Source organism: Corticium candelabrum, chromosome 3 (assembly GCF_963422355.1).
Source record: "Corticium candelabrum chromosome 3, ooCorCand1.1, whole genome shotgun sequence".
Taxonomy (NCBI): domain Eukaryota; kingdom Metazoa; phylum Porifera; class Homoscleromorpha; order Homosclerophorida; family Plakinidae; genus Corticium; species Corticium candelabrum.
Window position 1 is genome coordinate 6,667,385 of NC_085087.1, and position 12,030 is coordinate 6,679,414.

At 43.0% G+C, this 12,030-nt stretch overlaps 2 protein-coding genes across 4 annotated transcripts; one reads left to right on the top strand and one right to left on the bottom strand.

Moving 5' to 3' along the window:
• Positions 1-1,606: 1,606 nt before the first annotated feature.
• Positions 1,607-11,780, bottom strand: LOC134176955 (titin-like). Of its 3 annotated transcripts, none has more exons than XM_062643647.1 (6): positions 11,124-11,594; positions 6,211-6,516; positions 5,826-6,149; positions 5,416-5,742; positions 5,053-5,346; positions 1,607-2,290 (listed from the first exon to the last, which is right to left on the bottom strand). In XM_062643647.1, the coding sequence occupies exons 1-6, from the start codon at positions 11,323-11,325 to the stop codon at positions 1,947-1,949; spliced, it is 1,797 nt and encodes a 598-aa protein (XP_062499631.1). In that variant the 5' UTR covers positions 11,326-11,594; the 3' UTR covers positions 1,607-1,946. The 3 variants fall into 3 exon arrangements, with proteins under 3 accessions (XP_062499631.1, XP_062499632.1, XP_062499633.1); XM_062643648.1 differs by having other exon boundaries at positions 5,428-5,742; positions 11,124-11,593; XM_062643649.1 differs by lacking the exon at positions 1,607-2,290 and adding an exon at positions 4,043-4,363 and having other exon boundaries at positions 11,124-11,780.
• Positions 9,564-11,112, top strand: LOC134176956 (uncharacterized protein K02A2.6-like). The gene has a single exon (XM_062643650.1). The coding sequence runs from the start codon at positions 9,641-9,643 to the stop codon at positions 10,943-10,945; it is 1,305 nt and encodes a 434-aa protein (XP_062499634.1). The 5' UTR covers positions 9,564-9,640; the 3' UTR covers positions 10,946-11,112.
• Positions 11,781-12,030: the final 250 nt, after the last annotated feature.

Here is a 12,030-nt window from a genome sequence, read left to right on the forward strand (position 1 = left end):
GTGTTCAGTTTCATAAATGCATACCTTTCCAATTACAGCTGTAATCAACGAAGACATCTCATGCATAGCTGCTGTCTACCAAAGACTACACTGTACACAAACGACGACTTGTAGTGCGCTCTTCACGCAAACTCACGTCCCTACACGTCGTGGTTTGTATTCTGCGCCTGTCAACGGCAGTAACGACACCTAGTAGAGCCGTTTGTTCGAAGCGATGCTCCGACATCTACACTAGCCAGCCAGCTGCATTCTCAACGACTTCATGATCACGTCTACTACACAGAGTCTTGCGGAGAATTCACGGCGAAGTTTTGTCGCGATTTCGCGGCAAGTCGCATCGAATCCAGACGATCAAGTCATAGCGGATGCGCGCATCGCGAATTTTCATCGCGAATTCGAAGCTCCACGCGCGACTAGCAGCTACTCGCAGCGGATTCACAGCGATCAGACACATGCCGATCGCGTCCACGGCACCACTAGTACAAGAAAGTGCTTCCTAACTTCCCATTCGCGTTCCTTACTAACACACAAATGATAAAACCGTAGCTACTGTAAACACAAAGGTACCCGTGCAGCAGGATGCGACACGATGTTCTAGCGCGACATGTCTTCGTCGTTCTTGTATTACGGCCGAAATTGGAAAGGTATGCATTTATGAAACTGAACACTAATGCTGGTCCTAGGACCAACCGCAATATATTGAGAAGAGGCGGTACCATCCCAGACCCGTGGAGGACGATTTTGTATCGGCGCTACACGGGTCTGGGAGGCCGAGGCTAGCCTATACTGCATTCAAGGCCATGGCAGGAGGAGGAAATCCAAGATCAGAAATCAGAATGCAGGAATCGAACGCCTATGGTGTTGGCAAGATGCAACAGCCTGCCCACCCTGTTCCACAGTATGAAGTTGTGATGTAAGGTAAGGTCACATGACGGATAACAAGCAATTTTTACAAATTGCACGCTTATAATATGGTGTCTTGCTGTTTGACTAAGCGCTAACTTAGTGATTTAGTCCTTTCTCGTTGTGCATGTAGCTTTGCAAGAGGCGTAATGAACGCATTAGTATTGCTAGCTCATCTTTGACTTAATTAATGACTTATCAGCAATGGTGACTGTGGCATCTTCATTCTGTATATGACATCGTCAGTTCGCGATCTCCCGTTTCAATCTAACGACCATATAAAACGAGGCTTCATTCATGCCATTTGCGCGAGTGCACGCAACGGTACAGTGCGGCACGTGCCAGGCGTTGGTGTGGTTGCATGTGCATACTCTAACTGGAACAGAGAGTAAACATGTGCTGCTTATCGATATTAAAGATATTTTAAACGTTGTAGACAATTAAAACATGTACAGGTACAGTAGTACAAGGACGTTGTGCAAGCCAGTACAGTACACTGATGGTGCTTAATTAATTAATTGATTTGATTGCTAATTGTACATGCAGCACTTTTAGTAGTTTGTACTCTAGCTGTTTACCAGATGATGGTAAGAATCAGTTCTTACAGTTTTCACAGAATGTCTATTTCTTAGCTACATAGGGCCTCGTTCACAAGAGATAGATGTTGCAATAAATACATAGGAATAGAAGTATTTTGCAGAAGTATTTATTTGGCTAGCAAACTTCACATCTAGAAGCACTAACACAAAATAGCACCATAGCATTTATATTCAAGCAAAGACGTACTGCACTAAAATGCTGTGCTTATTCTCAATTAGTTATTTGACTATATAGGCCTTGTGCAAGTCCCAACAGTTATGTATAGAAAGCACTGATTAGTCAAAACACGCATATACAAACACTTTTTGTCTACGTAGCTACAATGCATCACCAGAAGAAAAGTGAGCCACGGATCACAACATGCAAAATAACTCCTAAGCAATTTTGCATGTAAGTAAGAAACTCATACAGAAACAATATTTGTTTATGTCCGACAGCTGTCTCTACATGTTGGACACGGTTGCATTGGTAGTAGCCACTTGCATGGGTATCGTTGCATACGCTCGTGATTCCTGCATCTTTACTTCCGAGTCACCGGCTGTTCTTTCCCTTCCCACCACGCCATATGCACTTGATTGTTGCATCACTGTGTCTGAGATTGGAGTTTGCAATGGGTCTTCATAAATTTGACTTCTGATTGTCCTACTAGTCTCTCGAGTGGACTTGGTTACATCTCTCTTCTTTCTGTACAGACATATTATCACACCAGCAATAATGAGAATGATCACCAACACAACTGCAGCAGCCACACCAGCTACAACACCTGATGATAGACCTTTCTCCTCACCTAGAGACATTGTCATATATACCCATCCTCTTGTACACATTAGAGGTCTCTCTTCAGAAGTTCTGACTATTTCTATTTATTCAAATTGCACAATTACCCAGTGTTGCACAGTAGCTAGCTGGGGAAGTGGGGAAAACAGATGCATATGAGTTAACACTACTCTCTTCAATATGATGGACCTTACAATAAAACAACACAAAATAACGTGTAGGAGACCAAACAACACATGAATACAAACAACTACTCACAAATACACTGACCACAGCACATAGAGCAAGACTGTGTATAGCAGGAACACTAGCACCAACACAATTTCTTGCAACAACCTTTGCAAAATATGTTGTTCCACCAGAAAGACCTGGCACAGTAACCGTTCCACCTTTCTGTGACAACTCAGAATTGTCAACCACGGACAGATTCTTTGAATATGCTATCATTGTGAAATTCAGATCTTCACTCCATATACTACAGCATAATGTGAGACGTCATCACCACCATTGCTGCTGACTACCCAAGTCATTGCTACACTTGTATTTGTGGTCAATGTGGGATTGCAACCGTTCAACACTGCCATGCCCACCCTTTCTCTTTGTGTGAAGAAGCTGCTATTAGATGTAGCAAATGGTAGATGCACCATGGATGGTACACCTTCACCAGAAGGACTAGAACTTTACTAAAAAATGACCCCGATTTATCTCGACTGAAATGCCAGCTATTAATGCTTCCAGACGTTATCTGAGTCAGAAATCAAAGCTTGAAAACAATCTACCAATTACAAAGGTGACAAATGTAAGAACAATATGTTCTATCATAGCTGAAATTTTTCTAGGTATGGACATGCTTTCAGAAGTTGTTCGTTTGATTACACTTTTCTACACCACTGTATTACTGTCATCACCTTTACTACTGAGAGAACATTTTCAGCACTTAGGAGACTGAAGACATACCTGAGAACTGCAATGAGTCAGGCAAGACTAAATCATGCAGCGCCTCTGTTTGCAAGAGGACAGAGCGGATAAGAATGATCTAGCAAATGTCCTTTATAAATGTTACTGAGAGAAGGAACTATTTTGGTCATGTTTAGTTATTATTTGTATAAGTGTCAACATCATGGCTAACAATATGTGTGCAAGTGCACATGTGCTGATACACAAAGTACGTGCACCAGATGCCCCCCACCCCATTGTAACCACTTTCCTACGCCTATGCAGTAGTAATGTGAGAGGTCCTGCTGACTCTACATGTCACATTTGACGTGCAGTGCACCGATTAGAAGCAGAATGACTTCCAAAAAAAGAAATATATTACTATAGTATTTTGCGTTCAATTATCCGATTCAGGCGTTCAATTATCCGTTGCGCCTCAGCGGCGTTGGGTGGGCGCAAAAAGTGGTGGGGCTGACTCGCTACTGAGACTTCGCCTCGTCTTTGATATTAAAAATTTTGAAAACTCCCCCAAAAAGTGGTGGGGCTCAACCCTCTCTAGCCCCGTGACGCCGCTGTGCGCCTAATATGCATGATGAACTAAAATAACTTACATAGTCTGCGGTTGAGCAGCTGCTGAAATACTATCGTTCATCGATCTATCAGCTTCTCTATGCACTAATTTGTAACGTTACTCTCCAGCCAAGCACACAAACGTTGTGGCTGTGTACTTCTTGATCGTCGCAATTTAACAAACCTTCCTTGGTTGTAATGGAGTCACCTTCAGGTAAGACTACTGTACATCTATCCTATGCATTGACATCTACGCTAATGGTAATTACATAATACTACATAGTACTGCGCAACGGTCCGTTTACATGCATGCATGTAGATACTGTAAACTAGGTACCGTAGTTACACAAACTAAAATAATCTACATGTCTTCCAGCCTAATGGCCATCTAGAGCCTTCACCGTCAGAACATGTTAAACAGAATTCAGGCAACAAGCAGGCGCTATCGCTTGGGTGGCTCCATTGGCAAGATGTGTAACGCAGTTGTTGTCTAGCTGGTGATAGAGTCTGACCTTCCGTAGGCACGACAGCACCATGGATGTTGGCTGAGGCTATCTTTGATATACGCTTTCACGACCTAAAAGCAATACAATAAGATTCAGACAACAGCTGTATGGCAGAAGTCTTCAAGAAGATGCTTGTCGTCGTCAGCTGTGTCGATAACCACTGGCTGCTCCACATCTCGATGACAGAAATGTGTGCGGTTTATAATTACACTATTAGGTGTCTTACTGAATGACTGAACAAACTAAACCGTCTGAACAAACTACCTCGGATAATTGAACGCCTGAATTGGATAATTGAACGCCTGAATTAGATAATTGAACACGGGATTCGGATAATTGAACGCCTGGTTCAGATAATTGAACACAAAATACTATAGTTGGTACTATACACCACTCTCATCTAGAAAGACCCTTCCTACCTCAAACAACTCCAAAGCCAGTACAAACTTTGGTCCCACAAAAAACTTCCTCAGCACAACCTCAAAACACTACAATCAAGTTGTTCTACAAATTTCAATTTGTTAATACTAGATACGCCGTGACAAATCTGTACATCAATCTGTACAGTAAAGTGACAGTTGACTCAACTAGGCAGATTGCAAGTAAACAGGATGTTGACAATGTCACATGGTCACCCATCAGTGCTAACTGAGACAACAGCAATGAGCCTGTATAACTTCATCACACCTGCTGCTCCATCAACTCATCAACTCATCAACTCATCACAATTTGTGCTATTAAAACACGTTTCATTTCTTACCTTTATCTTGGCTTGATATTTGAAATGTGACTGGTTTCCCTATTGGACGTTCCTGTGATTGATCTACTGCATACACTTGAACTGTATAGTTTGCTCCTGCCGCCAGTCCCGTTATGGTAATAGTTACAATACCATTCTCAACAGAATATGATGACTGGAGTTCGTCAGCAGACGCTACGTCTTTAACAATGTATTTGTCAATTTGACAATTCAAGTCAGGAGCCTTTACTGTCAGTGTTATGGTGTCATCAGACAAAAATACTTCTTTGACTGCTCGAGGTTGCAATAATGGACCTTACAAAACAACACAACATAATGTATTATATGAGACTAAACAACAATTAAATACAAGCAACTACTCACAAATACACTGACTACAGCGTGTAGAGCAAGGCTGAGTAGCAGGAACACTAGCACCAACACAATTTCTTGCAACAACCTTTGCATAATATGTTGTTCCACCAGAAAGACCTGGCACAGTAACCATTCCACCCTTCTGTGTCAACTCAGAATTGTCAACCACAAACAGAGTCTTTGAATAAGCTGTCTGCGTGAAATTCACATCTTCACTCAGTACTACAGCATAATGTGAGACGTCATCACCACCATTGCTGCTGACTACCCAAGCTATTGCTACACTTGTATTTGTGGTCAATGTGGGATTACATTGAAGTTTAGGCTGGTTTGGGACTACAACAAAACAATACCAACATATTTACAATTAAGTACAGGTATAACTACAAGTGCAAGTAACTAAGAAGTCATAAACACACCAGACAATGTAGTTGCTTTGACTGTCGTCGACATTGGTCCAATACTATTTGTTGCTTCCACGTCTATACAATATGTTGTGTTACCATCCAGTCCTGGTATTATGTAACTGCCTCCTTGCTGTGTAAATCTAGCATTGTTCGATACCATCCATGTCTTTGAGTTGAGCAATGTAGTTGGAGTATTACTACAATCTTTCCTCCATCTCAGTGTGTAATTGCTAATGTCACGTCCACCATTGCTGTACACAGTCCACATAACCAGTAAACTGTTATTATTGTTATAACAAGAGGTGTTTACAGACACATCAATTGGACCTGGAGGAGCTGAAATATACCAGAAATACCTGTACATGTCATTCAACAACAAATTTGTCACATAACTCACCAAGTACAGTTATTACTTGAGTTGATGTATTACTCCCTAGTAGATGCTTCGCATATGCTGTTACCGTAGTGTTCCAGCTTTTATCAACGGTAAAGATGTACTGTATGTAATTGCTCTCATTCACTATGACAGTTCCTATTGATTTGTTGAGATTTCCGTTAGATGATGAGAAGAAAACGACATTATTTCGACTCAGACGTATTTCGGTTGCAGCTGGAACTGATGACACGTTGATGACTAAAGTTCCGAGTTCTTTAAATACAAGTTCATTGCTTGGAATAACACTAAGACTGACACCATCAAAATCTAACAAATGGAACAAAAAGTTAGTCTAGTGCAGAATAAAGTGAAAACAGTATACAATCTATACTGTATATCAATAACTTAAGTGTTGATCAATAATTACAAAATTTCATTACTTACTGTAACAGGAGTAGACTACATTGCGCATGCGTAGTACAAATACCACTAGTATATAAGCAGACACAGTACTTGTACACTTAGTATTGCGTGACTAGCCTAGAGAGTCAATATCATAATACACTATATTACATGGTGTCAGAAGTGCAGTGACTCGCAGCAGACTGTTTATGAGCAACAATGTCTACGGCTACGCAAGTACGAGAGTCACCGGAGCCACGCACAGTACGAGAGTCACCGGAGCCACGCGATCTCGTTCATTTGACGAATGTGACAGTCCCGTTGCCGGAGAGATTGAATCTAAAAGGCAACTTGGCACAAAACTGGCGAACGTTTCGCAGAAGATGGGAATCTTTCGAGGTCTCGTCCCGAATGACCAGAAGATCCGCACGAGGAGCGAGTGGCGACCTTCCAGCAATGCCTGCCCGCAGAAGCTCTCGAGGTTCTGGACACCTTGCCCTTCGCAGAAGGTGAAGATAGAAATGATATGGCAGTAGTGCTTCGCCATATGGAAGCGTACTGCTTCAGCAAAACAAACGTGATCTACGAACGGTACCAGCTCACGCAGCGAGCACAGAAGCAAGGTGAGCCTTTTGATGACTACCTAATTTCGCTAAGAAGCATGATTCGTGCATGCAATTATGGTGCGATCCAAGATGAATTGTTGCGCGACAAGATAGTCCATGGGATACGCAACAATGACACCCGTCAGAAACTGCTGCAAGAAGCTAAATTAACTTTGGCGACCGCGATATCCATATGCCGTGCCGCAGAGTCGACATCCGCACAAGCCAAAGCCATTAGCTTCAGCGATGACGTGCATGCACTGACCGCGTACAGCACACGCAACAGGAGAAGACAAGCCACGGTAACCGCTAGGGTACCGCAGACATGTCAGTATTGTGGACGACGACATGACAGAGGTCCACGACAATGTCCCGCACTAGGCAAAACATGCTCCAAGTGTGGCAAAGCAAACCACTTTGCTTCCGTTTGCCGACAGAAACAACCACAAAAGAAGACAGCTTCCCCAAAACAACAGTACCGCATACACCGTATGGAAGACGACGAGTTAGACCAAACCAATTACTTGATGACAATCACATTGACCGATACCAGAAACACGGATACAGCCCATTCTCTTCAAAATAGTCAAGAGACACATGTCAATCAACTGTACGCCACAATGACAGTCGGTGGGTGCCCAATACGTCTACAATTAGACACAGGTGCTACGTGCAACGTTATCAGAAAGTCGGAAACTCCTCCAGGGACCGTACTACAGAAATCTGACAAAGTTTTGTCTCTTTACAACAAAAGCAGACTGAAACCTCTGGGTAGGTGTACTTTGCCAATCATCAACCCCAAAACGACGCAACAACACATTGAGGAATTCGTTGTCGTTGCAGACAACGAAGCAGCTACCTCTCTGTTAGGAGCCGGAGCGACGCAGCGACTAGGACTTATCAGCGTACACCTCGACCACATACGTACTGTCAAACACGAACAGACAGCACCTGGTTCTTGCAAACCGCAGACAACCACGGACACCACATCTGACTTAAAGCAACTTCTTGCAACATACGCAGATGTTTTCGATAGCAGCACTGTTGGTCAACTGCCTGGAATGCTACATCTAGATGTTGACCCCACGGTACCCCCTGTCAAAATGCCTCTAAGAAAAATGCCCATTGCTATACAAGCACAGCTGAAAGACGAGCTGCAGCGACTGGAACGACTAGACGTGATCGAACGAGTGGACACTCCAACCGAGTGGATATCTAGCCTCGTCGCCGTCAAGAAGCCGAACGGAAAACTCCGCTTGTGCATCGATCCCAAGCCCTTAAACAAGGCACTGAGACGCAGTCACTATCCGATGCACACCATCGATGATCTGCTGCCTGAACTATCGCAAGCCAAGATGTTCAGCGTTTGCGACGTAAGTAATGGATTCTGGCATGTTAAATTAGACGAAGAATCTAGCTTACTTACGACATTTGAGACGCCATTTGGACGCTACAAATGGAAGAGGATGCCTTTCGGTATCTCACCTGCACCGGAAGTATTCCAGCGACGACTAGACGAAGCCCTAGACGGAATGCCCGGAGTGCATACAATTGCAGATGACATCCTGATCACTGGAGTAGGAAGTAACATGGATGATGCAACAGCAGACCCTGACCGCAAACTCCACAGACTACTTCAGCGATGCCGCTCCAAAGGAATCCGCATCAATGCCGACAAACTCAAGTTTAGGCAAAGCAAAGTTGCCTATCTTGGACATTTGCTCACAATCGACGGTTTGAAGCCCGACCCCAGCAAACTTACAGCAATACTAAATATGCAGAAGCCCACAGACGTTCACGGAGTGCAGCGCATACAAGGATTAGTCAATTACCTCTCGCGCTTTCTTAGCAATCTGACCGATTTGTGTGAGCCACTTCGCCAGCTCACACACAAGGATACAGCATGGAATTGGACTGATATCCACGACAAAGCTTTCCAGAAAATAAAAAATGCTATTACTGAAGCACCTGTACTGCAATACTTTGACCCGGCTGAGCTGACAACAGTACAATGCGATGCGTCAGAAACAGGACTGGGAGCAGCTCTCATGCAAGCAGGCAAGCCGGTAGCCTACGCAAGCAGGGCTCTGACAACGACCGAACAAAACTACGCTCAAATTGAGAAAGAATTACTTGCAATCGTCTTTGGGATGGAAAGGTTTCACCACTACACCTACGGCAGACCAGTATTGGTGGAAACTGATCACAAACCTTTAGAAACTATTGTCAAGAAAGATCTACAGAAGACACCAAAACGACTGCAAAGGATGCTTCTCAGACTACAGCGTTACGACATCACAGTTACCTACAAGCGTGGTACTCAGATGTTTCTAGCTGATACACTGTCACGAGCCTATTTACCTACTGACAAAGGACCATCATCCAGCCATTTGGAAGTGGTACACCAACAGACAAATGTTGCAATTGAAATCGAACATATCAATATGGCGGATTACATACCGCTAACACCAGAGGCAATAGCACAAATCCAAGAAGAAACAGCGAAAGACCCTACATTGCAACAGCTCAAGCTTATAATTCTACAAGGATGGCCAAACAAGAACAACCTTCCACCGGATTTACTTCCATATTACAGCTATCGAGATGAGCTAGTTGTGCAACATAACATTATATACAGAAATGATAGATGTGTCCTACCAAAATCGATGAGAGCAAATACCTTGCAAAAGATACATAGCTCACATCTAGGCATAGTTGGATGTCAACGTCGAGCCAGAGAATGCATATTCTGGCCCGGTATGACTGCTGACATTGCAGCTTATGTCGGCCAATGCAAAGTTTGTCAAGCCCTTGGCACACAGCAGCAGAAAGAAACGCTAACACCACACCAAATCCCAAGTAGACCATGGAGCAAAGTCGGACTGGATATCTTTACGCTATCAGATCAGCATTATCTGATTACAGTCGACTACTACAGTAACTTTTGGGAGATAGACCGTTTGGACAGTATGGACTCAGCCACGGTCATCAGAAAACTGAAAAGTCATTACGCAAGATATGGTATTCCATCAACAGTTGTATCAGACAATGGACCACAGTTTGCGTCAGATAAATTCAAAGACTTTGCCAAGACATATCAGTTTGACCATATCACTTCGAGTCCAGGGTATCCCCAATCAAATGGGAAAGCAGAAAGTGCAGTCAAAACCGCAAAACATATCATGGGAAAAGCAAAGATCACTGGGTCAGACCCATGGCTTTCACTGTTGGATCACAGGAACACGCCAACAGCAGGAATGCAAACTAGCCCAGCACAGCGACTGATGAGTAGGAGAACCAGAACTCTTCTACCTACCACTGCAAAGCTACTGAAACCTCAGATACCAGTCGATGTTCTTCAGGAACTAGCAACACGACAAGCAAAGCAAGCCCATTACTATAACAAAACAGCAAAGGATCTGCCTCGCCTACAACCAGGTCAAGCTGTCCACATACAACCACTCAACGCCTACGACCACAAGTGGAAACCAGCAACCGTTCAGAGACAAGTAAACATCCGATCCTATGATGTCACTACAGAAGACGGACGACTTCTTCGCAGAAATAGAAAACATCTACGAGCAACACCAGCAACAACAAAACCCAAACAACAGACAACACAGATAAAGACATCACAACAAAGCAGAATAACACCCGCAACGATCTCCAAACACACAGAAACAACGAATGTCGCCTGCAGCAAACGAGTTGTGAAACAACCTGCTTACCTGAAGGATTACGTTGTCTAGACTTTACTGCTAGCTTAGCTAGAACATTTTTTTGGAAAGGGGATGTAACAGGAGTAGACTACATTGCGCATGCGTAGTACAAATACCACTAGTATATAAGCAGACACAGTACTTGTACACTTAGTATTGCGTGACTAGCCTAGAGAGTCAATATCATAATACACTATATTACACTTACATTGTACAGTCAAATGTGCTGATGAAGTGACTTTGTCAAATTCATTCTCAAGAACACAATCATAACGGCCACTTTTGTCCCTTGAAATTGAAGATACTCTAACAAAACTTGCCCTCGCACTTGGAAGACGTGGCTGCTCTTGTAATGTCTCCATGTGACCATCATTGTTTGTAAATGTCCAGTTAAGAGTCGGTTCAGGCATAGTGTTAGCAGCAGTGCATTTGAATTCTACAAAGTCTGCACCCTCATTCACAGTTTGATCAACAGGAGAAATTTCCACAGATGGAACAGCTACAACCAAGCAAATGATTGACAGAAACTCTGTAATAAAAGTCAGTGACTACTATACCATAACTGCACATAAATGCACACATGCCCATTCACTCCTAGTAGTAAGTTATATCCTGCTATTACAATTGGAATTCTCAATAGTTCAATAATGATTATTGTAACTCATTACAACAGGTAAACAAAAGATGACCATTGGATTACTTGTGATATTTCTCCTTGAATCAAGTAATTTGCTTCTAGTTAACGTTAGGTCAAGCTAAAAGTAGGTAAATTTTAGACTTGCCCGAAGCTTTTACATTCAAATTAGAGTGACTATAAAAAGGCAGCAAACCATTGCATGCCTTCTTTCCTTGACATCCTGTTCTTTGTCAATGTCAAGACAACTGTTTCAGCCACCAGTAAGAAGAAACAAGACTTCATAAAGTCACATGATTTAGAAAGTAGAGTACTCAAAAGGGATAGGAGTTTACTGACATCCGGTCTGTGACTATGTACAAAGCTGGCTAGCTGGCTGACTATATATGTCCATCACAATCAGAAATGTGCCACACTCTTAGTTCAATCCAATCACATAGCGATATTTGTGACCAATCACACATCACAACCAGACACAATC

What these genes read in the sequence shown, in the direction of transcription:
- LOC134176956 (XM_062643650.1), top strand. Translation starts at nt 9,641, where the DNA reads ATGGCGGATTACATACCGCTAACACCAGAGGCAATAGCACAAATCCAA.
- LOC134176955 (XM_062643647.1), bottom strand. Translation starts at nt 11,325, where the DNA reads ATGCCTGAACCGACTCTTAACTGGACATTTACAAACAATGATGGTCAC. An exon ending in AGCACATTTGACTGTACAAT is followed by an intron (nt 6,517 to 11,123) that starts GTAAGTGTAATA and finishes TCCATTTGTTAG; the next exon opens with ATTTTGATGGTGTCAGTCTT. An exon ending in TCAAGTAATAACTGTACTTG is followed by an intron (nt 6,150 to 6,210) that starts GTGAGTTATGTG and finishes GGTATATTTCAG; the next exon opens with CTCCTCCAGGTCCAATTGAT.